Raw genomic sequence first — 27,780 nt, forward strand, 5'->3', positions numbered from 1 at the left:
ATTTTCGACGATTCATTAGTACCTTCGTAAACCTTTGCGTTCGTGATACACTCTGTTGGAATCCGGAATCTCTTGGCAATTTGAGCAATTAGATGTTTTTTGAATTTATCCTCGTGATCGGCCACTTTCGAATCGTAGTTCGCGTCGAAACGGAGACGCGTATAGACTGGAAGAAAAGTTTTCCTCCCCCCTTACTAATTCCTCAGGGAATCACTGGCATAATCGCGCATGGTAATCGGTATGGGGGATTGCCACCGACTCTAACAGTTTGCCGCCCCAGATAGGAGTCAGAAATTCGAACTCACTCGGCTCGTCACGAGCTTTGGTTGCGTCCGGTGTCATTCCTGTAGTACTTTCGGGCGTCTGGGATGGCGAGTTGTCCTCGATGCTACTCTTCTCATCCATGATAGTTGACGAGGTCGCGGCGGCTTCCTCGCTGGGTTCTGAGGCGGCATCAGGTGACGATATACCTGTAGAGGCCTCGGGATTCTCAGCCGGTAAAGACTCCGCAGATGGTTCGCTCGACGATTCCAGAGGAGCCTCAGGCGCTTCCGAGCCAACTTCCGCGTTCGATTCTGGGGGCGTCCCTTGCGGTGCTTCTGTCGGGTCGTCAGCAGGGGACGAATCCGACTCGCTAGGAGCTTCCGAAGCTGTTTCGCTGGAAACTTCGGCCGTCGTCTCGCTGGACCCTTCGGGCAGGGCTTCACTCGAAACTTCCGTCGTAGACTCACTCGAAACTTCTCCTGTCGTGGCCTCAGATGAGGCTTCAGCTGTTGCCTCGCTTGACGCTTCGGGAACGGATGTCGTCTCTGCCGGCGTCTCCGGCGCTGCCTCGCTTGACGGCTCCGCTGAGGCCTCGCTGGACACCTCAGGAGCGGCTTCCGACGCCGCATCGCTGGAAGCTTCGGACGTAGCCTCAGCCTCAGTTGAAGCCTCGGATGCGGCCTCAGTGGAAGCCTCGGACGCCGCATCGCTGGAAGCTTCGGACGCGGCCTCAGTAGAGGCCTCGGCCGCCGCACCGTTGGACGCTTCGGACGCGGCCTCAGTAGAGGCCTCGGCCGCCGCATCGCTGGACGCTTCGGACGCGGCCTCAGTAGAGGCCTCGGCCGCCGCATCGCTGGACGCTTCGGACGCGGCCTCAGTAGAGGCCTCGGCCGCCGCATCGCTGGAAGCTTCGGATGCGGCCTCAGTGGAAGCCTCGGCCGCAGCCTCAGTGGGAGTCTCGGACGCCGCCTCGCTGGAAGCTTCGGATACCGCTTCGCTCGCAGCTTCAGAAGGTGCTCCGCTCGAAATGTCGGGGCTCGACTCGCTCGACGTTACCGGAGCGCTCCCGCCCTCACTAGTCGGACTTGCATCAGCGGGGGCATCTGAACTCACTTCGCTCGCTGCTTCAGGAGTTGCTTCGCTCGACGTTGGTCCGTCGGCCTCGCTCGGAGATCCTGACGTCGAAGCTACATCGGTCGTCTCAATGCTGGAAGAAGCCTCTGATACGTCTGATGGAGACGACCCAGCTTCAGAAGTCGTTTCCGGCTGCGTCGGATCGGAAGATGGGACCGCATCGGTCGTCGCGGACGCATCTGCAGAAGGTGTCGCAGACGATTCGGCCGGGACTGTGCTGCTCTCTGAAGTTGTTTCTACAAGTGCAAAATTTTCGAGATTCAATTATTCATTCAGAAATCGATTCTGTTCAGTCAGAGCAAGAAGGCCTGGAGTTTTGCCGCGGAATGCCGTCGATGCTCGTCCTTCAGCTATGAGCAAGCCTCGCAAGGGTACGTAAGAAGTCGAATCAAATCCCGACAATCGGAAGTCTAACTCTGATATGCAGTGATAAGGCACTAAAAGGCGCCTGCCGATATGGATCTGAACTACTCATCGGTCGACCTTGGTCGCACGTTAGCGCGATGGTCATAGCGTATGATGTGCTCGATACTATGCTCCGAGAATTCCTTCCTCTACGGTAGAGCGTATTCGCTTCCACGTATGAAAAAGAGCTCACCTTCTGCTTGTCTTCTTCGTCTAGGAATAGCAGGGAGTTGTCCGGAATCCTCGGGGTTCCCGAGCGGCATGACGAAATTTTCTGATCGGGAGAGAATTCAATTGATCTCCCTAAGTACTTCTTAGATTCGAATTCGGCGTCTAGAGCTTCACTCTTGAGCTTTGATCCTGACCGTACCCGATTCGGTTGATATTCCACTGGTTGAATACCGAGGGGAAGATCGTTGACTCCAGTCATCGGATCGTCTCGCCGCGTCGCTTGTGCGAACGATCATCATTTTCTCGATTCGTGAGCTCTGGTTTGTGAGTCTCCCGATGATAGTGATAACATCCGGAGATCTGGAAATTTTCGAGCGAATTAAAATCTGGTGATTGAATGAACGGCTTTTCGAGCAGTGCGACCGCGGTCTGATTAGGGAGCTTTCCCGGGAATAGGCGTTTGGAGCTCCCCTACGCAGTTGATCGATGATTTCTTCGTGGCTCGAGGCAGTCGTCTTTAGAATCTTTCATCTCAATACTCTCCTCGGATCGAATCCAAAATTGGTAACATGTGTTGAATCATACCAATCAGAAAAACACCATTCCATGTCAAGGCTATCGGGTGCATGCTCGTCGATAAGCTCTCGGCACGCCATACCTTGTCCTAGTTTCGATGTCGGCGGCATCGTCCCCTTCCGAGCTCGGGAAATTTTCACCTGCGGATCGTGACAGGACGTCCCTCTGTGCGTAGGGGTCATTCACTTCAAGTTTTGTTTCGTTGCACTGTCCACCGTGATGGAGCCTCATCTGGTACGGATGTATTCCGAAAGAATAATCCGCAGCAAACAAAACGATGGAAACTGCGATACTTTTCGACATTTCCCGAGCGATGACCCCAAGCAGTCAGAAAGAGAATAGCTATCTGATTGACTCAGAACTTGACCCAACAAATTGAGCCTATGAAGCACTCCAATTAAGCACGGATTCGCAGATGAGGGGCGGGGAGTTGAAACCAGAGGCAGGGAACGAAAGAGTGTCTCTGCTGGAAAAAGAGGAGTATTAGGAAAAATGGTTTGAGATCATTCTCGAGAAGATGAGATTCGCGAGAAAAAAAACGAACAGGTGTCACCGATATTCCGACGTCGCATTCCTCGGATATCCACCAGATATTTTGTCACCATCGCTCTCTTGGGGAGGGTAATGTTCGAAACTGGAACTCACCGTGGGCGTTGCTCAGCTCGAGTTCTCCATGGTCTCGTTGCTTGGATCACAAAGCTCGAGGAATTTCAGGACCTCGTTCAGGAGGAATTGGTGGCGAGGGCTGCCTACGGGAGGGTGTGACGGAACGCCGCCTGCTTGGCGATCCGAAGTCGAGAGTATGTCCTTCACGCATACTGTCACATTCAAATTTCAATAGCTTCCGCAGAAGGGAGCACGTTCTCATTCCCCACACCCCGGCTGAGCTCTAACGACGAGTGGGGGGGGCAGAACTGTCGGAGAAATCAACTTCATTCCCGAGAATTCTGAGTGAGATAAAATCGGGAATGCGGCAATTCTGACGCCTCGAACCGATCTCTGAAACGTGGTCGGCTCTTTTCATTCGCTGAGGGCATGCGCCTGGTCCGTCGGCGGAGTCGACGTGTCACCGTATGCTAAGAAATGAAGTTTTCCGAGGGAAAGTGTGCAGGCGATCGATACGCCGAGGAAACTCTCAAGGCCTCCGATGGAAATAACCTTCTGGGATGACATTTTCAGCTCGAGTAAGCGAAGATGTCCCATCTCTACGATTCTATGTAGGTACCTCTCGGATCCGACGTGTGTGTTGATCGACTCGAGACCGTCGTCAGACCCTCTTGTGAATATCCTTGACCCGCTCCTCGCAGCTCCCTCGGATGGCTTCTCGCATTCTATACATCGACGATATTCGGCGACGAAATGTGCCGCTCGTTTCACGAGAGCTCGTCAGATCTATAGAGCCTTACCGTACAGGGGCAATGGAACCAGGGTACTCGGCAGCTCCGCGCGACCATATAAAGCTTCATCGAGAGGCTCGGAGGGAATTCTGGCCGGTAGGATTTATCTGATCTAATCAGGAAATTATTTTCCTACGGAGTCGCTGAGAGTCTCCGGGGCATAATCATGGTCTAGATTCTCTATTATTCCAGACCAGACATCTCCAGGCTATTCATCTATGACACGACTCTTTCCCACATAAAACAATAGGTATCGCGTCACGCCGTTTCCAATCTCGCCGTACAGGATCGCACACTGCTGTGCTGACGACGGGCACCGGTTGCACGGGGACCTCAACGGGAGCATTCGCTGAGGCTCTTTTCAGAGCACCGCTGTTCCTTCGTCGAGCCACCCAGCTGGAAGCGATCTCCGGCTCCCGATTCTTTCTCTGAGACGTGCCCTGAGGTAAATCGGGGGATTCCGGCAGACGAGTTCAAGACCGGTGGACTTAATCATTCGATCGTTCGTTAAGAAAATGCTCCGTTGGACTTTCAATCGTTTCACGATGGATCATCGTCCCATGTCTTCGTGAAAAGACCGCCTCCTGAAAAATATCGCTTCGACTGGTCGCTCCTGGTGCGGCGGCCGCGGAGCGCCGATCGACTGTCGCCGTCCCGTTTTCTCATCTCAAAGTCGGGAACTAATTTCTTTCTTGGACACAACCTTCAGTGACGAGTACTCATGATGATCTTGGCAGAGACTATTGACATCCTGCCCGACCGCTGGCGCTGTCGAAAACTACCTTCTCATTTTACCTAATCACCCTTGTCAACTCCCATCGATCTGATTGATATCGACGAGTCTTGCAATTAATCGACTCGAATCGTGACTCATGACGCTTGAGCTCAATCATCAGGGGGGCAGGTACGCTGTATTTGTCCGACAAATTCCCGCTTGCCGATTACGCTCAGAAAAATCCGCTCATCAAAGCGTCGTAGTTTGAAGGACGAGAACTCGTGGCAGCCATTGCTACCCTGCCTAGTGATGGAAGTGAAAGGCTTCACATCGAGGAAGGGAGCATACGGCAGAACAATACCTAATCTTTAGACGATGAAGTCACATTGTAGATCCTGATGTTTCCATGTTTCAGCAGCTTCGGCTCGCACGAAGCGGCAATGCCGAAATCTTATCTGATCGCGCAAATTAAGTCGATTCCGCCGATAATTCGGGATTCACTTACTACCTGCTCGCTCTATCATCGCGGAATCTGCGCATGGTGAGCCGCTCATGATCGCTTTCCGCAGGACTTACAAGCAGGATGGGATGAACCAAAGGTGAAACGTCTCCGCGCTCCGCATGATCAGGGCATCAGTGTGATACTCTTGGCCTTCTGTGGGATGATGCGCGAGCTTTCTGAGATCGCGCAGCCGACAAGACGTTTCCACGGAGTGCGTTTTAAAAAGCCCGCCAACAGATATGGTCGGCTGGCGGCGCTCACATGTTTATCCAGAGCGCTTGTTTTCGCGGAGCTTCTCTGCTTTTCCGGGTCGCAGTTCAAGAAGAGGATTCCGGCGACTCGTGAAACACCTTGGAACTCCTCCCCGGACTTGGGAGCCGAGTCGACGCACAGCTCTTCCCCGCCGACAAACTCATCCCTCGAGGTAGGAGCTCGACAGTGTAGAGAAATCGTGGCCACCCAGTCGTTTCGAACGATTAGAAGAGGAGTCGAGATGAGCATCGATGCCGGAGGGAAGCAATCTGATGATGAAGATTAGCAATCCAAATAATTTCAAGCATTGGGCGAAGGCGAGAGGGAGCTGTCGAGAGCGGTAGTTCCGGACCCGATCACAACTCTCCAGCTCCAGCGTGAGCTACTCGAATCTTTTATCATCGTGTATGATCGTAAGCGGATTGTATTTCTTTCCCGCCTTCTTTTCTACGAACCCTGTCCCTTCTCGTTCCATCCGCGCTACATAGCGAATCCTTTGAGCGATGTGGGGTCGAAAGTTCATCAATCCTAATTTCTTTGCAGTCCACTGGAAAATGGCATCCGGATCGGCCGTGAAACCGAAGGCAGACAAACTAGTACGCTACGATCCGTCCGAGTATGAGCTCCGGAAGCGTCTGCCTGCTCAGATGCCCCGATCCCCGGACCACGTTTACATTAATATGAGAACTGATTTCCAATATCAGATGTTGAGAGCGAAAGAGATCCTTTTCAAAGGCTCAAATGAAGTGCACATCCACGGATTAGGAGCGGCGATCAATCGCGCGATCAACATCGCCTTACAGGTACGGGCCTCGTTATTGAGTAGCGAGCTCCCATTCGAAATGATTGCGAGTCTTCCTCGGGTATTATTCTTCCTCTGCTCGGGACTGACGAATTTTTCTCCTTTAGATCCGGGAGCACTTCGGCAAGGCATACGAAGTAGACACCCAAACCAACACTATTCAAGTGGTTGACGATTTCGAACCTCGTGAAGAACACATAGAGCCGCAATCGCAGACTAGAAACGTCTCGACGATACATATCAGAGTTTTCAAGAAAGACTAGGAAATCATCGTCGAGATCCTGTACATAATCCTGTACAGTATATTCTATATATGAGCGTTTTTCTTGTACAAGGAATGTGGTTTTGATTCTATTTCCTGTTCCCGTTGGATCATACCTATAGGATTCGGAAATCAGAGAAAATCGGTAGCTTGCCTACGATCAGGATCCGTGCCGAGGTGCAAAGACAATCGAGCTCGAGTGATGTTTTGGAGATTCGCTTCCGGGAGAATTATTCGCAGTACCGGAGTTTTTGATATCCCTCCCGAGCAAAGGGGTGGAAACGAGAAGATTCGTGCATTCGTCTGCCAGATCAAACGTGAAGTCCCGGAAAAGGGACTTCCCGCTCGAAAGAAGTCGACGCCGGGGATCGGCGGGCGTGAAAAACGAATACGATCGAGCGATTTCATGAGAGCCGTATTCCAGCAAAAAAGATGGAAGCAGTTCCGCTTTAAAGAGCAAGCTTATGAGATATATGGTATGAGTTGGAAAAAAAACAGCGGTCGAATGCCACGGTTCGGGCCTTATGCCGCGTTCTATAAGAATGATTGACACTCCGATTTCACTCGGAAGTTGTGAATTTCGTGACCACCTTGCCTCTGAGAATCACAATTTCAACTTGTTCCGAACTCCTGGTCGTGAGCCAGGCCCTGAACTCCGAAGCTCATCATCGGCAGAACGTCGCAGGACAATGCCGTCTGTTCCAGCAATCTTCCATTAGTGGCCGTTTATCGCTACGGCGGGGGCTTCTCCGTGCAACTCATGTCGATCACATAGGCTGAGGGACGACGGAAAGCAGGCCATGGCTCCCCCAAACGTTTTCGGTCGCAGAATCGAAGCATAGGCTCTGAGGAGGCGCGTCATCATTATGAACCCTTTCCCCTAAATCCTGAAATTCGGGGTCCCCTCCTCTCGTGGAGAAACTGTAGTGCGCGCCTGGTCCGGGCATCCTCCTTGACTTGGAGATTCGGTTCGACTGCATTAGAATCGAATCAGACTCCCAGAAAGCGAGCACAAAGCAGTCCTGCTCGTGACGCGGAATGTGAGCTCTGATCGTTAGTGGGGACGCAATCGATCGCGACGCACGTTATCGCGCGACTCAGTCCGACAGACTCGTCAGGGACATAGTATTCCCGAGACAGAGACATCGCGATGACGAGCATTAAAATTGACGACAGATAGGAATTTATTCAGCGTCGATTTCAAACATAAGTTCGTCAAGCTTTTCGAGAGATCTCTCTCCTCTGTACAGGGAATATTTGGTCTCTGATTCACACAGCGTCGTCCTTAGTGACAGAGTACGGTTCCGCAACGGGGATTTCTTCGCAGGCCGTGATCTTGACTTCTTTGATTGGTCTGTCGTTGGCTCCAGTGGGATTATTCTCGATTATCCGGATGACATCCATGCCAGCGACAATCTTACCGAATACCACATGGCGACCATCGAGCCAGGGAGTTTTCTTCACCGTGATGAAGAATTGAGATCCGTTGGTGTCCTTTCCGGCGTTGGCCATCGACAACCAGCCGGCGCCGTAGTGCTTGAGCTTGAAGTTCTCGTCAGCGAATCGCTCACCGTAGATAGAGCTGCAATCGAGATCATGGAAGTGATTAGGCACCCCCAATTCCGGCAGAAAATCGTCTGATCGGATCTTGTAGCCGCCGATGTCGAACAAGTTCGATCGAGGAAAGATTCGACTTACGCTCCACCGGTGCCGTCTCCTCGGGTGTAATCACCACCTTGCAGCATGAATTGCTTGATCACACGATGGAAGATGCTCCCAACATAGCCGTTCAGAGGAGCGGTCTCGCTGGTTCGCTTGGCGAGGCACAGCTGTCGGAAGTTCTCGACCGTTTTGGGAACTGTACCTCCGAAAAGTCCCACGTCGAAGGCGCCGATGTGCTTTCCGTCGATGGAAATGGCCATGCGAACCTGCACAGGGGAGAGAAAAAAATTCAGAGAGCCGTGCATGCAGCCGCAGGTCAGGGAACTCGCGATGGGCACCGAGTGTAGAGGAGTGACACGTCGAACCAGAGGCCATCCAATCAGTCCGAAACAATCCAATCCGGAATTTCAGAATTGAAACAGCGGTCTTCCCCAGGGCTTCTGCGAAACTTCGAGCAATCGCTAGGAGCCCGGATGAGGTCTCCGCAATATTTCGAGCCGGAGCTCCAATGGAATTTCGCGTGCAAATTATGAGCGTCATAACCGAGAATAAGTTTCTCGGAAAGTTTTTGGAGACGCACCTGATTGGTAACTTTCGGTCCCAGTCCCGTGTCCGCGAGGGACACCGCGAACAGCGATGGCAGAAGCGCTAGAAGTCTCATCTCGAGGCGTTTTGACCACGGTAAGAAAGCTCTTGCGGCTTATGCTTCCACCCGTGAGCGTATATATAGGCGGTCGGTGGAACCGGCGTAATGCTGCTGTTTGTGGTACCACGTCAGTTCTCTCACCCAGCACAAAGATTTATCCTCGGGCCACGCTGATTGGACGTCGCTCCTCTACTGGAGGGATCGAGGAGGGCGCGCGAGTTTTCGAATCCACGGCGCCAAAATATCGCGGAGCACTCGGCCCGCTCGCATCGGGCATCACACATGAGAACGATTTCGGCCCGAGCTCAGCCAGACCGGCGGCTTGAAAACTTCGGCTCCGAATCGGAGGATCAACCTAATTCCTTCAGTGTAGTCCCAGCCTATATCCCCCAAGTAATGATTCTCGATATTTCCCGACAAGATCTCCGCAAAAAATCGTTTTGGTGCACATGAGCCGCAGGAGGAGTTCAGTGACCGAGGTCTCCGAAATGGAGGTGAATGCCCTCGGCATTAATTTTGTTTCGGAAGTTTGTTGTAAAAGGCCGGCCGAGAACTCGAACAGAATGTACACGGTCACAGAATACTGTCATGCAGCTGGGCTTGATCATGAGGTGAAATGATTTAAGGATTGAGTTTTTTCCTCGGAGTGTCAGTCACGACGGAGCGCAGCATCGAATCCCAGATCGAACCCACTCGTTCCACTATGAGTTGTCGGCTTCGGAAGACATTTTAACCTTATTCGCTCGGCTCCTGATCGAATTCGTCTCGAGAAAAGACGATCGCTGACGGGCTCGATCGTGCTGAACAAGCAGCGACCCTCGAATCATGGTCGCATCATGTTTCCGAATCATGAGTAGGTTCGCTGAGCAGCGATTCCGAGAGAATGGGCTCTGCTCTGCATAAAAGGCGGCTCCGGCCACATTCACGAGACTCCGACGCATGGAAAGCGGGGGAAAAATTGCGCGTCTGACGCGCGAGTTTAAAATCGATGATGAAGAAAATATTCTCGAAGTACGAAACAGCTAGGGCTCGCTTTTATTTGCAACACACCGAAAACACTGAGCTCATGCTAGGGGTCCATATTTCCTATACCGCTCTCTTGCGCCCCTATCTAGGTCATAACCAGGATCGTGATGCTTGAAGGCGAGTGCTCTGTGGACGACTTTCGCGAGTAGCGCGAGCTTGTGCTTCTCATTGATTCGCATCTCTTCTTTCGTAGCCTTCGATCTCAGGCGGCCTTGATGAAGACAAGCCAACTGTAAAGCAAGAACATTTCGTACTAATGACCCAAGCCCCGCAGGTTTTTTATCCCAATATACACGGATGACGATGTCTGAATGAGCCGGGCGGGCGCCAGGTAGGAACGGTGTGACTCTCACCTTGTGTACCCGCGCCCAATATTCCTCGGTTTCCGGGCTTAATTCGTGTGGGTCAAGAGGGCGTCCAAGGTGCATCTCCCACAGCCACTGGGGATAGTCTTCGTCAGCGCCGAGCTTCACATCCTCTCCGGTTTGCTTGATGTTCGAGCCGCAGCAGTACGTGGCCAATTTCACGGGATCCGTCTCGACGGGATGTTTGATCCTCTGACTCTGCATGGAGGGGGCACCCACGGCTGTTTTACCCGGGCGAACCTGTGCGTAGCCCCGGAGGCTGATTGCAGCGCGGCGAAGCATCCTGGAAACGGAAGCGAAAAGGGAATGAGATTTCCCCTGGAGACCGAAATCGTCATCCTATGCTTGAACGGTGGACATATGGAGGAAACGTTTTATCCTGTGCATCGAGCAATATCGAGGTTTATTTTTTACACCAGATGTCTTGTCTGAAGTCTACATCATACATTAGGTAGTTTCGTCAATTTACACAACACCCCCACTCTCTTCTAGGCTGCCGCACGTGAGTGCCACAGTTTTGTAAATGTCTAGGGCTTCGCCTTCACCGATGCCGTAACCCAATTTAAGACCATGAGGATTCGAAGGCGTGACGCAGTCGTCGCCAACTTCCTTTCGTAGAGCCTTGTCCACATCGACTGCACTGAAAAACGCTACCCCGTAAGGGAGATCTCGCATGCCCACGCTAGACGCAAAATACGCTCTCACGTGAAGATTCGTGATATGTAGAGCGAGCGCCGCTCGGTACCGGTGTTCGGATCGAACCATGAAGCGAACTTCGTCATGTATCGTCACCACGAGTCGACCGTCGATCCGAAACTTGTCGAACAGGTACCGCATCGATAAGAGCATCAAATGCAAATAATCGACAGCGGAACTTTGGACGATCCAGTTCACCCGTGACATCATGTATTGCGTATCCACAACCGCGGGTTCCAGGGCTCTTGAGATCCTCGAACGGAGGAAAGGCGTTCTGGGCTCGGCGCTGCTGGCGTGTGCCTCCAATTTGTTGAACATGTGCGATTCCGTTCCACCGTGCCATTTTCCACCCCGCCGGTAGCCTTTCGTTTCGCTGAACATGCATCGTGCGAGTTTCTTGGCGGAAGCCTCATCCAGAGCCGGGTCGAAGTCCTTGAGTGAACGAGCCGCGAATTTCTGGCCAGCTCCGTACAGTCTGGCGTAATTGAGAATCTTCGCCTGATCTCGAGTACAGTGCGCCGTCGCAGCCGTACGAGAATGCATATCCGTCCCGTCGGACTTCTTACCCTGCAACGTCATCCAACCGAATGCGGTGTTCCCGTGAATTCCCCCGAAAGACGCGTCTCCGATAAGAGACGCTATCCAGAGCTCCTCGGAGTCGACGTCGGCACCGACAAAATGGTAGCCCTCGGGAGCTCGCACCATGGCTTTGAATTCGGAGCCTATTCTGTCCGTTTTGGCGTTACTGGCGGTCAGCCAAGTTTTTTCCACCGCGCGTCGACTCACGGTTCCGGCCGGGATGATTTTCGGGAGAATCGCGGCTCGGTCTTCTGATGTCCAGACGACCATTTGTTCTTTGATTCGATCACGGGCGTTCTTCCAGTAAGAAGTTTCCTTACTCATCTTCAGCAGAACGTTCGCACTTCTGTACTCGTCTGAACGTAAGACGTTCCCCTCGAATTTGCCGATGAAATCTTTCGACAGGGGATTACCAACGTTCAGATCGTTGCCTTTCTTATGAGGTAGCTTCCGGAACAGGATCCCGTCGCTCAGCTTGAGGTAGCTTTCAGGAGACGCGCTTGATTTTTCTCCAGGATGTTCTTTCCCCAATGCACCCGACTTGACTTTTTTGTGCTCGATCATCGTCTCTCTCATAGCCCAGATCGACTCTTCAACGTTGTCTGTGGTTTCTTCTTCGATAGATTTGCGGAGCAAGCTAAAATCTATCGTCTCTCCGCGGCTTTTCTCGATGAGCTTCGCATATTCGTCGCGGGGAAATTCCTCCCACAGAGGGCTCTCGTGAGATTTGATTTGCGAAGCCCTCTCCCGAGTCTCAGGCACAAGATATCCCCAGCCGTCTTCCATGCGGAAATGCAAAGGGTATCCATCCCACATGATCTTCAGCAAACTCGGAATACATCTTTTCTGGGTCGAGGTATTCCATGGACCGTGAACCCAGTCCAGATACTGGATTATATCCGATGGCGGTTTAGTGCACAGCTCAATATACCAGAGCGGATATCCGCAGAGGAATCGCTGTCGGGCTTGGAGACAATTCTTCAAACTCAAAGATCCTAGGGCGGGCGGGGGAATTTGGGAAGTTTTTCTCAGTTTAATCTCTTTGGCGCTCCAATCCAGACCCTGTAACCACACATCTCGTCGAAAGGCTCCGTTGTGGAATTTCCGGCAAGACTCGTTAGCAACTCGATGCAGGATTGAACGGATTTCAGATACGACGTCGTTGTAGGCGTTCTCGGATTCCTTGATGTATCGCAACCAATTATTGTCTACCGGCAGGTACGAAGTGAGCATTTCCATTAGCCCGAATAAACTGGCCTTGTGCGGCGATCTCTCCTTGAAGAGCGGGAGGACTTCGAGCAGTACCGAGCGCGTTGCCAAGACGTCTTTGAAACAATATCGCATGAGATTCTGGAAATCGGCTCGGACATCATCCGACGTGCCTTTCTCGAAAGTTTTCCTGATCTCCTTCTCCAGCCTGGCATCGCCTTCCCTGTACAGCTTGTGCACGTCGGCGAGGTTGTTCAGAGACGAGACGTCACTCCAGGATTCGAGGGAGTCGGACGGGTTCCGCTTGTTGGAAATCGTCTTGATCTTCTGATCGCTCGTCTGACCGGACACGCAAACGTGCAGAGATAAGGTATCCAGGAAACGGGTCTTGGAATTATGCGGCTCGTATTGTTCTCGGATGAAGGCGCGGTCGAAACCCACGTTATGGCCGACGATGACCGCTTCTTTTCCGGGATCGATACCCAGCGGGATCAAGTGTTCGGGAGTAATTCGGTCCACACGATGATCCCGTCCCCCAACCAGAGCGTCTGAACACCACGAGTACCAATGGGAGTCGGACAGAGCGACCGCAAGAGCAGGAAGATTCCCTTCTGTCACCATCGTTTCTACGTCGAAAACAAAAGCGTTCCCGGAAGGAGCCTCCACCGGCGTAGATTCCCCTGAGTCCGCTGAATACCGAACCCAACCCTTCCGGAACGCGAACTCTTCTGGCATGTCCGGTACTTTGGCGTTGAGAAGCTTCTCTATCACATCCTCGTAGGGTCTGCAATAGGTTTCGGCAATCCGCTCGAAATGTTCGACGACGGAGTACCCTTCCAGCGGTGGGAGCTGCAGAGACTCAACTTCGGGGAGACAATCTGCTTCTTTGTCCCAAAGTCCATGTTCCGTGAGGTGTTTCTCGATTTGTTTGAGAGTTTTCGCATCCGTTCGGGATTCCACCCCTCCGACAGCGGGGAAAATTTGGTCCCTGAGCCGCCGGGGCAGCATTTGTATCCCGACCTCATTTCTGCGCGTGGAGGAACACTTCCTAATGAAAAGCCTCCGCAAATGTCGGGTCCGACGCGCGAGCAGCATCACAGCATCCTCGTCCTGCGGGAGAGACCAAAGAATAATAGGGTCCACCGATGAACTAAAGCATTCCGGCCAAGAGGGTAGCACGAATTTTTCATCAGGGGCAGGATACCGGTGCGATCCGGGAAACTGCTGCACGAGGGGAACAGCTGACTCGATGGAACATCTGACGTTAGGGGAGACGACTCTAGAGTCTACAGAGGAACTCAGGACTGAATGCTTACTCTGAGGGAGATGTTTCGCCTTTTTGCACCTCACAAAACCTTTCAGAGCGGAATCACACGCGCACCAACGTAATTTGGAGAAGAATCGAATAGGCGCTTCATAGAAGCTTCGCTGGCGGGGACTCCTCTGGAACTTGCCGGGGCGTGTGCGGCTCAAATCTCCTGTCGTCGTTGACCCCCGGGGACGTTGACGTTCAACCGTTATTCTGGTGACGTCGTCCTCCGAGAGACGCTCGCTCCTGGGGAGCGAATCGATGGAAATGCAGGAAGGCGCGACGGATCAGCTGATGCTCAGAAGCTTCTCTGCTGCTCTTGAGACTGTCAGGAGAATCCCAAACACAACGAAGCTCCTCTTGCGCTGCTGGAATCATTTGTTCTCTGGCGCTTCGGTCTCGGTGTTATAATTTAATCGATGTTCGATGAGGAGCTAGTGGTTCTCATCGGCTCCTCCCGTTATGTGACTACGTGAGTTCCATGGAATCTTCGAACAAAAAGGAGGAGGAGAAAATAGGTACTCCTACAGCGCAGCGGGTCAGCGGCCGATGCATCAAGAGACCCCGCAAAGATGATGAGACAAACAACAGTCCCAAAGTGAGTTTCTGAGTGCCCGCAATTTCCTGGCCTCCAGAATCGTCCTCCCTCGATCGGCTCAGAGAATTCTGATGGCAGAATTCTTGAAAGTCGTTGGGTATTAGATCAGGGCGTCTCGAAGAGCATGGCGTCTCGCGTACTTCCCGACCCCGCAATGAATCGAACATACATTTTGGAGACTTTCTGCGTAAACTCCGGATTTTCCGTGTGGTAGATGGACCTAAATAAGGCGGAGGCACAGCTCCAGAGAGTTCGTGGCTTGGCAGACTTGCGAAGCTACTACGCAGCTCAAAGACTTCGAACGTTCCCAACCTCACTAACCCTAGAAGATCATCGAGCTCTATTTGCGAGGGCGTCAGGCCGCGATTCACGGATTCGACCGCTTCTTCCATAATAATTCCGTTCGAGTTTCTATTCATGTCCCGGAGCCGCGGAAAGACGCTCCCGCGGGACCGGCTTCCCTTAAGCCCGAGAGAAGAATCCCTTTGTAGTGGATTCCATGAGGAGGAGCCCTCGGAAAATTATTCCCGTGACGGAATCTCGCTTCGATGCGCCCAGTGAAATCTCTGGAAACTATCTGATCGAAATATTCGAATGCTGTGGTACTCGGGTATAGTCGGCGAATCGGGGTCCCCGTAACGGAGAAACGAGTTCTCCGTTGTCGATGACGAATCTCCATCGAGAACAGATTAGGCGTCCAAGCGGCTCATAGTAATCGGATACGCTGAGTTCTTCTCGCCCGGACCGCAAGTAGTTGATTATGCGGTTTGATAAATCCGAGGATCTCGCAGCACGTGCAGGGTATAAGAGCCGCAGCATATGTACGGTATAAGATCGTATCGATCGAGCTCCCGTAGAATGAATTCGGCGCGATTTGACAGCGTTCCGCGTTCCAGGTTTGTGTCCGGCGACTGCAGCATCATCAGCAACAACAGCCGCAGGGTCAGCAGCCTCAGCAACAACATCATCAACAGGGGCAGCAGCAGCAGGGACAACAACAAGCACAGCAGCAACATCCGCAGCAGCAGCAGCTGCCAAACCATTTACACCACCAAGATGGTTCAGTCACAAACCCGGTCTCGAGCCCAAAATCAACTCATCCCGAAAAGACTCGACGGTCTTGGGATCTTTGGACACACGAATCTAAGAACTGGTTCTTCGACGCGCTGTGCGAGTACGGGAAGGATTTCGACGCCATATACAATAGCATGGCCGCCAAAAGTCGCAAGAGCAAAACTCAGGGCGACATCGCATTCAAAAATAAAGATCAAGTCCGCTACTTCTACTATCGGACGTGGCACAAAGTTTCGAAAGCCTTGGGAGATCTCGGCGATACGAAGAAGAGCGTGCAAGAAATCTACGGTCTGGTGAACTACTCGGAGATGAGGAAAAAAATCGGTTTCAAAGCTCTAAATCCCACGAACGCGCCCCGTCTCCTGGAGCTCGTGATGTCGGGTCAGACGACAATTAAAGTCAAAGGGAAAAATCTTCGTATCAAAACGCCGGTGTGTCGCGCGCTGAGGATGGTCAACAACGTTCCCGATAAGTACAATGAAGGTCCCAAAGTCCCCACCCAAGTCACGGTGGAAATGCGTCCGGTAGATAACGCAGCCTGGACGCATGTGCAATCGTTGGCGCACAATCCGCGCGTAAAAATTTCATGTGGGCCCCAGAGGAAGATCGCGTCGATCGTCGACTTCATGGAGAGTCGATGGCAACCCGTACATTTACGGAAGAAAAATTCGCTGCTCGCTTCCCTCGAAGGTCTAGAAACTCCTCAGGAGCTGAAGAACTCAATTTTCAAATACGCGTCGCCACAGAAACTGCAAGTCCGCGTTTTCCCGAATCAAGTCCTCAAGCCCCTCGAAATCACGCTGGCAGACACGTACAGCAGTACGGACGTAAGTTTGAGCTCCTATCTGAAGCGCCTCGAAGCGAAGTCGGACGATGTGAAGAAACCGATCTCCGAGGTGAAGGCTCCGAATAAGGACTCGACCGATCAGAATCAGCCATTTCTCCAGCAATCTCAGCTACCCTCGACGAGGAACGAATCTTCAGAGGGCTCGACAGCGAATGTCGCGCTCCCCCCACCCACATCCCACAATGGTAGCAATAACAACAACAACAATTTACACATTCACCCGAACAACAACCTCAACATTAATCACAATTCCGCAGGTGCGGGCAGCAACCTCAAGAACAATATCGTTCCCAATTCTCCCTCAACAAACGGTTCGACTTCGGTTGCTCAGAACAGAGCCAAATGCGATAATCAGCCCAAGAAAGAAGTGAACGAGCACGGTTTCTTCACCGGATACGGGAAAATATCCGAAATCAGCGTGACGACATCGGTCGTCGACGAGGAAGCCTGCGATGGACTTCAAGCTCCGAATCACACGACTCAACCGGCTTCGACCCCTTCGAGCTCGGGTGATGACAAGGCAGAAAAGGACGGTCCCGTCGGACCGGGTTACACGACGGATTCTCTTTCGGTGATGACCGTGGGGGATTTTTACCTGAGACTGGGTTGCCCCGAATCGATTGTTCTTTATTATAATTTCCACGGGGACGACTATCCCGCGCCGGAAAACCGGGCGAAGAGCGTTCTCGATAAACTGATGACCGTTTTGTCGGCAAGTGTCTGTGATAGAAAACTGGCTCAACCCAAACCAACAGTGGCAGCCGCAGCAGCGGCAACAGCAACGCCGTCTACGTCGACGATCGCACCTAAGGCCAAACGTGATAGGTTAGCTGACAGAGCTGTCAGGGATCAGGAGTTCGCGGTACCGCTAGGGATGGCTCCTCGCGTGACGAAAAAAGACGTCGTCACGCTGGAACAGACAATCAAGATCGATTTGCCGCCTGGCAACCGTCGACATCGCACGAAACGCAAACCGATATCTGCCATGATGATTCAGAGAGCAATACAGCCGAGAACAGACCCCATCCCTACGAACGGTGTTGCACCGCAGAGCGTACCCGACGGAGTGGTCATTCGAAGCATAATGCCCGGTGCAGCCATCGAGACCACGGCACTCCCACCATCGGCCGCACCGGCGGCCTCGGTCGCGGTTACAGTTCCAGCAGTTCCTTCCGTTGCTGTTGCACCGACACCGCTTCCTGCCGCCGATTTCTCGATGGTCTCGGCAGTTTCCCTCGAAGGATTGATCGGTCACGCGGAGAGCCAAGCTTGCCCTCAAGACGAGATGCACAGAGACACTACCCTCGTCGACGACCGTCTCGAGACCCCGAAAAAAGTTTTCAGTTTCAACGAGGAACCCATGCCGTCTCCGTTGCCCTCGTTGGATTATCCGCCGCTTCTCGCGACCCCCACAAAGCAGTGGTTGAACGGCGATACCTCGAATTTGTCGCTCGGATCGCTTCTGAACGTTTTGGAATCGCCAATGAAGTCCCACACAGTTGTCGCCGATTCAAACTCGAACCTTGAATCAAAACTGCCTGATGTTGAAAGCCATTTACAATCCCTCATGAACGAGTCGAGCTTAGACTACATGACGAAGTTCGCAGATCTAGCTGCACAAATTGCTCGACAGCCTACGGGAACGTCGGGAACGCCAGGGGACTTGTGAGTGTTTGTGCGTTGTGGTTTCTTAATCTGTTCCCGCCAGGATGGGACCTTAAGGAGCGCGTTGTATCCACGACAGCGGTGTTTGTCTACTTAATGGAACGTGTATAGAGTCGAAGTCAGTGTAAACAAGAACGAGTGAAGTTGCTCAGTCGCAGTCGCCCGGCTCGGATGAGGTCGGTTCATGACTGATTATATTTATGTATCTAAAGTGAAACAGAAATGCCCAATGCGTAATATGAGTTTGTTGCTCGATCATCAAAAGTATGTGTACATATATGCGAGTTTTGCAAAAATTCTATCCGTATCGAGAATAAACTACAACGGGGGTTTTTTAACGATAAGCTACGGGATGTTCTGTCGGTCAGCGGGAAACTGGTTGTCAGGGAGGTATCTAATCCATCATACATCATCTCGTATTGTATCTAATCGATGACACATTAGAGGGGCTGATCCCACGGGATATCGAGCACACTCACCAAATTATGACAACCACAACAAAAACATATTATTCGGATTAACTTACTCTCAACTCTCATGTACAACACGTAAGTTCAATAATATCTCGCCGTGAGTGAGCCTCACATTGAAGCCTGGAACGTCCCGGAACGGATGAAAACGACGCGGTAGGTCACAAGCTCTCATGTCGTCTGGATGTCCCAGAGGCAAACGCAGGAGCATCGGGCCGGACGTCTCTTGACAGTGCCCCACGCACGAGTTCAGCAGCATCGACCCGTAGCCCAAAAGATCGTCGCCTCCTGACCAGATGCCAAAACTTATGTACATGTTTTTCTTCGATGATGGTATTCTTATTGTCCGTCGGATACCAGCTGGAGGCTCGAACTGCTTCGTTCGCATGAATTGACAGCCGTTCGCGATGGCGTTCGTTATGATCTCATTCGGAGTGCCCAACTCCGAATCAAAATTTTTTTCTTCGTACATCGGCTCTGCGGATAAGCGAAGAAGTCCCGGACATCGGAGCTCGAGAGCCATTCGACCGCGGGTATCATTCTGTGCTTTGAACGTGACCACTTGTATTGGACAACTCTCCGCACCCGGACGCACGCTTTCTCTCTCGCGGCGTCCAACAATTCGACCGCTTGTTGAGCACTGCTCACTTCGACATTCTCCACGGCGAGGATGACGTCTCCCTCGAGGAAGCGCGCGTCCTCGGCCGCGCTAACGGGAAGAATTGAACTCACGATGATTTCGGAGCGAGAAACTTCTTCGGATATCTCAATCCGCTGCTGCTCGGTGAGAATCAGACCGGGATAGAAGGAGGTTTTCCTCTTGATCTCGAGATCGAAATACGCGGTCGGGGTCAAATTTACGAGGTCCATGTGTATCCAAGGAGTCGGCTCGACTGTAGCGATGAGATACATCTTCCCCTCCTGCACGGGTCGAGCCAAACTTTCGAAAGTCAGTTCGAGATACAACCTCTCTTGATATACGGCTTCCTGCTTCTGTAGCATCGACCACTCCCAGGGAAGGAGTTTATCGTTCATCATGTATGTCGGGAATATGAGCTTCGATCGTATCGTCGACGACAGGGCGAAATCAACTATCCAACTGAGGAGCTTGGAACGAACCTCGCGGTTATTCGGCGTGGAAATTTTCTTTCGGATGAACCAGCGAGGCATATTTGTCAAACTTACGCGCAAGTGCGGATAGGGATTCGTGGATAGCGTCAGCAACACATTCGCGGTGAATTTCTCAACGATAACCTCGAACGTCACTTTTGTCTCCACGTTGAAATTCCTCTCGACAATCGGTAGGCTCAATCGGACCCACAAACGGACAGAGCCGGAGTACTCGGCTTCTATCGCGACACAAAGCTCTTCGTCGGAAACCCTTCTCATGGACAGTATATTCGGAACTTCGGAGCCCATGGAGAAATGTATCAAACGTAAATCGGCATAGCCGTTGAAAGCATGGTTAATGCCACGGCAGAGCTCTTTCTTCAGATACGATATCAGAGTTTGCTTCACAGATGTTCGGTTCAACTCGATGTATGCCCGCAGCAACTGCGTGAGAGCTCCGCATGCGCAAGTTTTTCGGGGCCGTTCATCGGTTTGAGTTGACGTGGTGGGACGTTTAGGGCTGAAACGTCCAGAGCTCCCGGGCTCAATTCGGTGTTGAGCGATATCGTGCCATACGTACCATACGAAGATCTAGAACGTGAAATGCGTGAAGTTTGAGTGCAATCTGCGATCTATTTCGTTATATATATCATATTGTGCGTTGCATTGTCGAGTCTAGTCCTCCCACCGGGCCGGTCGGCGCCAGCTGCTCATGGTGCCGAGCACCGACGCGGCGTTTCCGCAATGGACATCGAGCGACAATCTCTGGGCGAGGAATCGGCCCAGTCGCTTGTCCCCGGCGGCCCTCTCCAGAGCCTCACCGACCTGGGTGATCAGAGCCAAGGTCAAGGGACCGGGCCCTCCCATTGTTCCGAATGCAAGCGGACTGAAATGGTATCCAGGTGGCAGCTCAGCGTATTTCCGGCTCTTCGCAGCCCCAGCTCTCATGACGGCCGACCCTGCTCGAGACGCACCGGGATCGACCAGGGATGGGCCGAGAGAGTCGGTCACCGTTACGTCCCATACGAGGGCGCGACCCCTGGAGAACGGGATCAATGTGAGCCCGTCGGGCCGTTTAGCGTCGTCGCCCATGAGGCCCGTAGGCTCCAGTATGCAGGGGAAACCGGCTGAGCGGAGCGCTCGACTCAGCGTGTCGTTTAGAGCCGCGGGACGAGGACGGCGGCTCGCGGACAACGCACAGGAGAGGCCTAATGGGCCTGGCTTCCCACGGGGTCCCCGCAGGAGCAGCGGTGTGGCTCGATCAAGTTCGCGCCAAGTCGGAGGCCGACACAGATCCTGGCAGAGCAGTCGTTGAATCTTGTGCCTAGGGAGTCAGCCGGGATCGCGTGCAGCCACTCGCCGGCGCTTGGGCGTGACACCGCGAGCAATCGGGCACGGTCCTGCACGTCCGAGGCCTCACTGAGCAGGGCGTCGTGGGAGGCCTCGTGGAATTTGGCCATCCAAGCCCGCTGGGAGTGGAAGTCGGCGGCGTCGGGTGCGAAAGCGGATAGCCTCGCAGCGAGAGCTTCCCTTTTCGCGACGAACGACGACCATGTACCCGGCGGCAGGAGGTCCCTGATCAGATCTGAGGACGCGAACATGGAAGCGCCGGGGGCAGGCCCGACGAAGCGAGACCGCAGGTCTCGGTCGCGGTCGGGAGGCATGCCTGACGTCATTCTCTAGGGCTGAGCCTGAGGTTTGTCAGAGACTCGAGTGACTCCATGATCTGAGCATCCCATAGCTGCATGAGGCCAGTCGATTCCGAGCAGTCAGAGCTCCGGACGAGATGCTGTATGCGACAGGTAGAGAAGGAGGACCGGAGCAAGAAGAGACCCTGATGCGCGCCAAGCAGAGGGAGCTGCTCCCGCATAACCCATACCCTATCGGTCAACGAATCGATAGCCCTCTGACGGGCATCGGGCAACAGAGGCGCCTCGAGCAGGGTGAGCGACGACTCGTCGACAGAGATGCAGTCGGGAAGAAGAGCCATCAGATGCTCAAGAGATGGGTCATCAAGAGCCAGCTCAGGAGCGAACAGCTCGCACTTCGAAGGGTTGAGCTCAAGACCGCTGATCGCAGCGAAGTCGATCACACGCCGAACATCTCGGATGACGGTCTCGACCGCCCCCACCCCCAAGATTCCGTCGTCGAGGTACCACGCATTGAGGGGCGCCTCGATCGAACCAACAAGGTCCCGGATTCCGAGGCTGAAGACCGCTACACCGAGAGGACCTCCTTGCTGAATTCCAGTCGACGAGGACAGGACATCGTCGTCGAACAGCAGGAAACTCGGCTCCTGGTATGATTGCCGTATGAGATGGTATAGATCGGGAGCGGCGTCGCGCACGACTCGTAGCATGTGGTCCCTTCCGCGTTTGTTGAAGTTGAACGCGTTCCTGAAGTGCAGCATGAGGAACACTGTTCGGGGAGCACGAGCCAGAACGGCCGCCCGCGCAGTGTGGATCGCCGCATCCACTCCCCCTCTCCTACCGAACCCGAGCTGATGGGGGCCGAGAGCCTCCGTTCCCTGGTCTCGATTCTCGCGTCAGGCCAGCTTCGATGCGATCCTGCGGAGTGTTGATGAGCAAGCGATAGGGCGAACAGACGAATCCTTCACACGAAGAGCGAACAGTCGCGCTCCAAACAGGATCGGCCTGATCTCCGCCGGCACGACGCCTCTTCGGATGATGTCCACAACTCTGGCTAGCGACGCGGCCAGCTTGCGACCCGTGGCACCCAGAGAGGGGGCGAGAAGGTCTTTCAAGTGCCTGGGACGAAGGGCGTCCGGCCCCGAAGAAGAACCAGTGGGGAAGGAGGCAACTGCCGAAAGCAGCTCTTCCACAGATGTGTTGGGAAACGTCAACGGATCCGGAAGGGGCGGAGATCGTGCGGTGCGGGTGGATGCTTCGATTTAAGCGATGCCAGCACGCCGTCGTCAGACGCGAACTTATCGGTGGAGCAGAGCAGACGAGCGGCACCCGATATGTAGCCTTCTGCGAGCCTCGACGACACCCTCCGTGCCGTGTCGGTGGGTGCATCCGCAGACATCGCCCTCGAGTCTCCTGCCGTCTCGAAAAGCTCGAAAGCTCCCGCTTCGACGACGTAGCGCCTCGAGAGGCAACAGTGGCCGATGCTCCAGCGGCCGACTGCCGCGCGGGCACCGAGGTAAGAGACCTCCGGGGAGCGGGGATAGGCCGGTACCCGGGTAGGATCAGCGCGGCGGGAGGCGCCGGCGCAGTTCCTATCGTGACAGCGGGGATCACGATGCGACGGACGGCCGCGGCGTACGAGCCAGCAGGAGAAGCCCCTGGTGGCTGCGTCGGTGGTGGAGGCGGGTCGCAAACGCAGGTCGAGGCCGGCGCAGTGAGGCGCACGTGCTGCAGGACCCTCGAGCCAAGCAGGACCTTACTCTTCTCGCGAGCAAGCGCGTAAACAACGCAGGACGGATCACCGCGAGGGTGGGGACCCCGGCAGTCCACGAACCGTGGTGCGTTGACACACGATAACGCTAGGTGACCGAGACCTCCACAACTCCGGCATGCACGAGCACGAGAACAACGGGCAGAAGTATGCCCAGTTCGCTGACAGTTGAGGCAAACGAGAGGAGTCGGCGCCTCAATGTTGACATCATGCTTGCGCCTTTGGAAGCGCTGTTCCGTGAGTATGAATTTTCTTCGTACAGATGGAGCGCTGCAGCGCAGCTTCATTCCCGAAAGCAACTCCTCGATCCGTAAAATCCTCCGCGTGGAGGCTGACATGGGGAAAGTTTGGAGCGGAATCTTACACTGATGAGGCCCGTCATGAAGGCGTAAATAGAGAACATGCTTCGTCGTCCGACATATATGACGGAATCGACGCAGCATACATCAACCATCTTCCAAGCTGATGGAAGGACTCACGAAGCTAGCTCCCTCCTGCCCAGCCCCGCGGGACTACCTCTCACCGCTTCACCCGTCAGCTAAGCTCTTTCCCGATCGGCCGCCATAGTGGCCTCACGCGCCGTCCGATTCATGGACCCCCGACCGTTCCCATGTTTGGTCCACGAACTCGTTCGCAGGCCTTAAATGGATTAGGAAATTTCCTCCCCTTGCTGAATCGTTGTTGTTGCGATCGTCAAGACAGACAGCTTCGCGCTTCTCCGGATTCGAATTCAAAATCTGGCGCCCCTCTGTGTCGGCTGCGTATTTGTTTGGATTTTGCGTTGTCGGTAAAGTGCCGCATCACTGTGGAACCGGAGGAAATATTCGATCTAGTGAGCTGTGAGCAGCGAAAAATACTGTCAAGATGATGTCCCACGAGCCTGAGCCGTCGCCCACGACCTGTGGAGCTCCCCTGCTGCAGCGCGGCTTCGATCCATACCGAGATAATGCGGGGTGAGTACAATCTACTGGCTGAACCTCGGAACAAGTTTGTGTCACTCCACGATAGGTCGCTCATGACCGTGTTTCGACTCCTTGTTTCTTCCAATTTCGCCCTTTCCGAGGGGGCTTCGAGATACCTTGGGTCTGAGCTATGCCCCTACAGGACCGCTCACGGGCTTCCCATCTTATTTCAGAACTTTGGTTGGCATCGCCGGCGAAGATTTCGCTGTCATCGGATCAGACCTCCGACTCTCGTTGGGCTTCAGCATCTTCTCGAGGGATCAGTCCAAACTCTTCAAATTGTACGGCCATCAATGCTCCCCTCAGAACTATGATCATCTCCTTCGTCGACAACGACCACTGATTCTTGTACTAATGAGAGAGTGCTTGTCAACACCGGCTCGTTGAAGATCAGCCTCGGAGCGAATAACCGATGTGTGATTTCAGGACCGACCGGGCTGTGCTTGGGTCATCCGGCTGTTGGGCGGACTGCGTATCCCTGAACAAATTCCTGGAGATCCGTCTAAAAACATATGGATTCGAGCACAATCAACCGATGAGCACGAAAGCCATCGCCCAATGTTGCTCCACAATGCTATACAGCAGGTGAGTATTTTTCCAGGCTCTTCGACCATGACATCGTCCCTCACACCTAGGGATTCGCCACGTAAATACCTTATACGCAGGCGATTCTTCCCATATTTCGCGTGGAACATCCTTGCCGGAATCGATGAGGATGGGAAAGGAGCAATTTACTCCTACGATCCCGTCGGTAACTTTGAGCGGGTACCGTACCAGGCCGCCGGAAATTCCGGACCGCAAGTGCTGCCATTCCTCGACAGTATCGTAAGTGGCATGCAAGATTAAGTCGGAGAATCGCATGGTCCCCATTTTCTCTTACTCACCAGAACCGTTTTTCCCCAGGTCGGTAAGAAAAACCAATCGAATCCGGATAAAGCCCCGATCACCAAAGAGCGGGCCATCAATTTGATAAAAGACATATTCATCTCGGCCGCCGAGAGAGACATAACCGTTGGAGACGGAACCCACATCATCGTCATCACCAAAGACGGACTAGAAGAGATTCGTCTTGACTTGAGGAAGGATTAGATGGGCAAAATAAATACCAGATGTTTTTATATCGTCCGAGTGCCTCATCGCATTATAGTTGAATTATCATTATGATTATGATTATTATCATAGCATTATTGCCGTATGGTGGTTGTTTGTTCTACGACTTGTATGCGTGCCTCCATCGAGGATCATCTAGCGAGGTAAGGCGAAAGAGCACGGCACCGGATTCCGCGTGTGGCGATTGTCTCAACAATTCACTGGATGAACGGGAGATACTCATCTCTTCTGTGCAGGGGCGGAACCTTAGATCAGCTCATGCACGAGCTTCCTCAATCGGAGCAGGTGATGATCGCGTGATCGATGTAGGCGTCCCTCTGACACGACAAACGATCTTCTGCATGGGCAAAATTATGTCAACTCATGAGTTTCCGTTATATCCCAAGAATCCCGAGAATCGTTGCTTTTCGAATGATTTTATTCGTCAGGATACGACCGGATTGCTTCGGCTTCCCCATAGGTCACATCGCTAAATCCGGAAATTCGATCAATCCAATCTCTGAACGGGGCGACTCGAGTGAAGACCGGAGGAAGTTCTTGAGACCCGCATTCGTATCCGAAGCTCGATATCCCAGTCAAGGAATATTGGTTGCCTCGTTGGCAAGCCAGAGGTCCTCCGGAATCTCCGGGGCAGACTCCGAACCCATCCCGGTCACCCCTACCGGCACAGATTTTTGTATCATTCATCTCAGTAGTCATCAAGTTCTTGTAACGCGTCTTGCATACGTCCCTGAAAATCGAATCTTCTGTTTCATTTGCGCAGGGCCTCGCCAGATGCTGCTCGATCGCTGGCAACTCACTCAGTGCGCCGCGAGAAGTTCTCCGGAGTACTTACAAAGGTACGATCGGTAAGGAAACCTTAAGGAGGATCGGCGAACTCGATTCCAGGTCCATGAAATGCGTTTGACCCCAGCCTGTCGCGACACAAGTCGCACCGTCGAAATTGTGCGTGTCCTCGGAGCTCGGCAGACATATGGGAGACACCCTCTCCGAAAAATGCAATGGTCCGTCGAGTCTAATCAAGGCTATGTCATTCTGGGATTTCGGACAGAGAAACAGGATTAGGCACGCGCGATATCTTACGAACGACGAGCGAGAGTTCCGTCGTCGAAGTCCAAAGGGTCTGTCAAAGAATCAAAGTCCAAACCGATAATTATCCTGTCGCTTGATTTACGTACCTGAACACCGTGAACATTCCAACCCTCATGAGTTACGAAGCGCGACACGTTGCGCGTTTGTGTGAAAGGGGTCTTCCTGTCCCAGAAGTGTGCTCCGGCAACGACCTGAAAGCGATCGCGCGGATCTAAACACTTTCGATTTCTCCGGTTTCCGAAAACCCGCTCCAAATAAGAACATTTTATCCATCATGATGGCACCCGTGTCGTGGATTCTGTGGCCCGGAGAAAAAATAATGCCTTGGCCGTTTAGCGGAAGGGAAAGACCTTCGCTAGCAAATGATTGATAAATATGTTGTGCAATGCCGTCGGGTCGTCGAGACAGAACATTCATTCGGTATTGTCAATAGAACGTTTTCCAATCCGCCTTTCTCCAAGTGTTGCGACGGGACCACGTCCGAATTCAATCAAGGCTGTTCAGAAAACAACTTTTCTCCAACCTCAGGGGTGTGTTTTTGGGAAGAGTTCCCCTAGGACTCTCGTGCTCGACCAGGTCACGGGCAATCGGATTGAGTACGTATAGCGATCCTATCCCGACGCGTTGCAACGAACCTTCATGTCTTCTGGTTCTCGGGACACGAGACAGTGGGCAGCCGTCACTATCCAATTTTCGTCGATAATCGAGCCGCCACAAAAATGATCCCATTCACCGAAGAATCTCGCCTAGTCGGAGCAGAATTATGGGTTTTAACGTCGTAGAATCAGAGGTCGTTAGCATCGAGAACCTTCAGGAGCCTGCGCCCCGGATATTAATTTTGCACGAGGAAAAAAGAAGAACTTAAAGAGCTCTTCGCGCGTTGTCAAGCACTCCTCACCTGTAATGACACCATCCATGGGAACTCGTTGGGGCTGGCTTCGGTACCTCCGAGAATGTAGTTCGAAACTAGATTCCGACGACCACATTCTTTGGCCGAGGAAACAGCGAGCAATATTCCCAAGAGTATCGTAGCGGGACTCATGTTCCCGCGCCGGGTTCATGCAAAATGTTCGGATTACAACAATAGGTAGATCCGTCCTCAGCCAACAGGGACATTTTGGTCGGTTCTGTGCCGTGAGTCGTAGGTGTGGCCCGTGAATAATTTCCTCGATCATGAGCATCATGGATCATGGCATGTACCGAGCACCTGATCGACCTGATCGATTATTATTCCATCGCAACTGACTTCCGCTGCAGACGTCGTCATTATCAGTTTTGTGCGATAATTTCGAAGATTCATGGTTTTTCCTCAACTATTACCCGAAGCAGCTTCACAGCGATGATTTACAGCGCTTGAAAATGCCCTCTCAACTTGTTGTGACTGAGCGAGGTAAAAAGATTTACACGAACACATCTTGATCCTGAACGCCCGGCGCCAAGGTTGCGCCGAATCTCGTGGC

At 53.1% G+C, this 27,780-nt stretch overlaps 7 protein-coding genes across 7 annotated transcripts; 3 read left to right on the forward strand and 4 right to left on the reverse strand.

Annotated features, from left to right (window-relative positions):
• Positions 1-5,435: 5,435 nt before the first annotated feature.
• Positions 5,436-6,556, forward strand: Rpp20 (ribonuclease P protein subunit p20). Its single transcript, XM_003743605.1, has 3 exons — positions 5,436-5,588; positions 5,960-6,219; positions 6,326-6,556. The coding sequence occupies exons 2-3, from the start codon at positions 5,971-5,973 to the stop codon at positions 6,479-6,481; spliced, it is 405 nt and encodes a 134-aa protein (XP_003743653.1). The 5' UTR covers positions 5,436-5,588; positions 5,960-5,970; the 3' UTR covers positions 6,482-6,556.
• Positions 6,557-7,640: 1,084 nt separating this feature from the next.
• LOC100904468 (peptidyl-prolyl cis-trans isomerase B) lies at positions 7,641-8,924 on the reverse strand. Its single transcript, XM_003743607.1, has 3 exons — positions 8,723-8,924; positions 8,179-8,408; positions 7,641-8,062 (listed from the first exon to the last, which is right to left on the reverse strand). Exons 1-3 carry the CDS (start codon positions 8,801-8,803, stop codon positions 7,750-7,752), a joined length of 624 nt encoding a protein of 207 aa, XP_003743655.1. The 5' UTR covers positions 8,804-8,924; the 3' UTR covers positions 7,641-7,749.
• Positions 8,925-9,800: 876 nt separating this feature from the next.
• On the reverse strand, positions 9,801-14,066 carry mRpL54 (mitochondrial ribosomal protein L54). The gene is made up of 3 exons (XM_003743608.1): positions 13,980-14,066; positions 10,168-10,462; positions 9,801-10,044 (listed from the first exon to the last, which is right to left on the reverse strand). Exons 2-3 carry the CDS (start codon positions 10,459-10,461, stop codon positions 9,853-9,855), a joined length of 486 nt encoding a protein of 161 aa, XP_003743656.1. The 5' UTR covers position 10,462; positions 13,980-14,066; the 3' UTR covers positions 9,801-9,852.
• Positions 10,645-13,758, reverse strand: PolG1 (DNA polymerase gamma, catalytic subunit tam). Its single transcript, XM_003743663.2, has one exon. The coding sequence runs from the start codon at positions 13,756-13,758 to the stop codon at positions 10,645-10,647; it is 3,114 nt and encodes a 1,037-aa protein (XP_003743711.2).
• Positions 14,067-14,453: 387 nt separating the features above from the next.
• Positions 14,454-18,585, forward strand: crm (cramped chromatin regulator). Its single transcript, XM_029111554.1, has 5 exons — positions 14,454-14,570; positions 15,467-16,519; positions 16,592-18,156; positions 18,268-18,274; positions 18,469-18,585. The coding sequence occupies exons 1-5, from the start codon at positions 14,454-14,456 to the stop codon at positions 18,583-18,585; spliced, it is 2,859 nt and encodes a 952-aa protein (XP_028967387.1).
• A 5,323-nt stretch (positions 18,586-23,908) lies between these two features.
• Prosbeta6 (proteasome beta6 subunit) lies at positions 23,909-25,242 on the forward strand. Its single transcript, XM_003743606.1, has 5 exons — positions 23,909-24,109; positions 24,292-24,399; positions 24,545-24,703; positions 24,784-24,943; positions 25,022-25,242. The coding sequence occupies exons 1-5, from the start codon at positions 24,021-24,023 to the stop codon at positions 25,205-25,207; spliced, it is 702 nt and encodes a 233-aa protein (XP_003743654.1). The 5' UTR covers positions 23,909-24,020; the 3' UTR covers positions 25,208-25,242.
• Positions 25,243-25,500: 258 nt separating this feature from the next.
• Positions 25,501-27,392, reverse strand: LOC100901119 (chymotrypsin-like protease CTRL-1). The gene is given in 7 exon segments (XM_029111555.1): positions 25,501-25,565; positions 25,891-25,958; positions 26,064-26,285; positions 26,287-26,306; positions 26,407-26,511; positions 26,956-27,066; positions 27,219-27,392. Coding segments are annotated over 7 exon segments (735 nt in total). The 5' UTR covers positions 27,363-27,392.
• Between the last annotated feature and the right edge of the window lie 388 nt (positions 27,393-27,780).

The sequence above is a fragment of the Galendromus occidentalis genome, unplaced genomic scaffold (assembly GCF_000255335.2).
Source record: "Galendromus occidentalis unplaced genomic scaffold, Mocc_1.1 scf7180000077450, whole genome shotgun sequence".
In the NCBI taxonomy this organism is placed as follows: domain Eukaryota; kingdom Metazoa; phylum Arthropoda; class Arachnida; order Mesostigmata; family Phytoseiidae; genus Galendromus; species Galendromus occidentalis.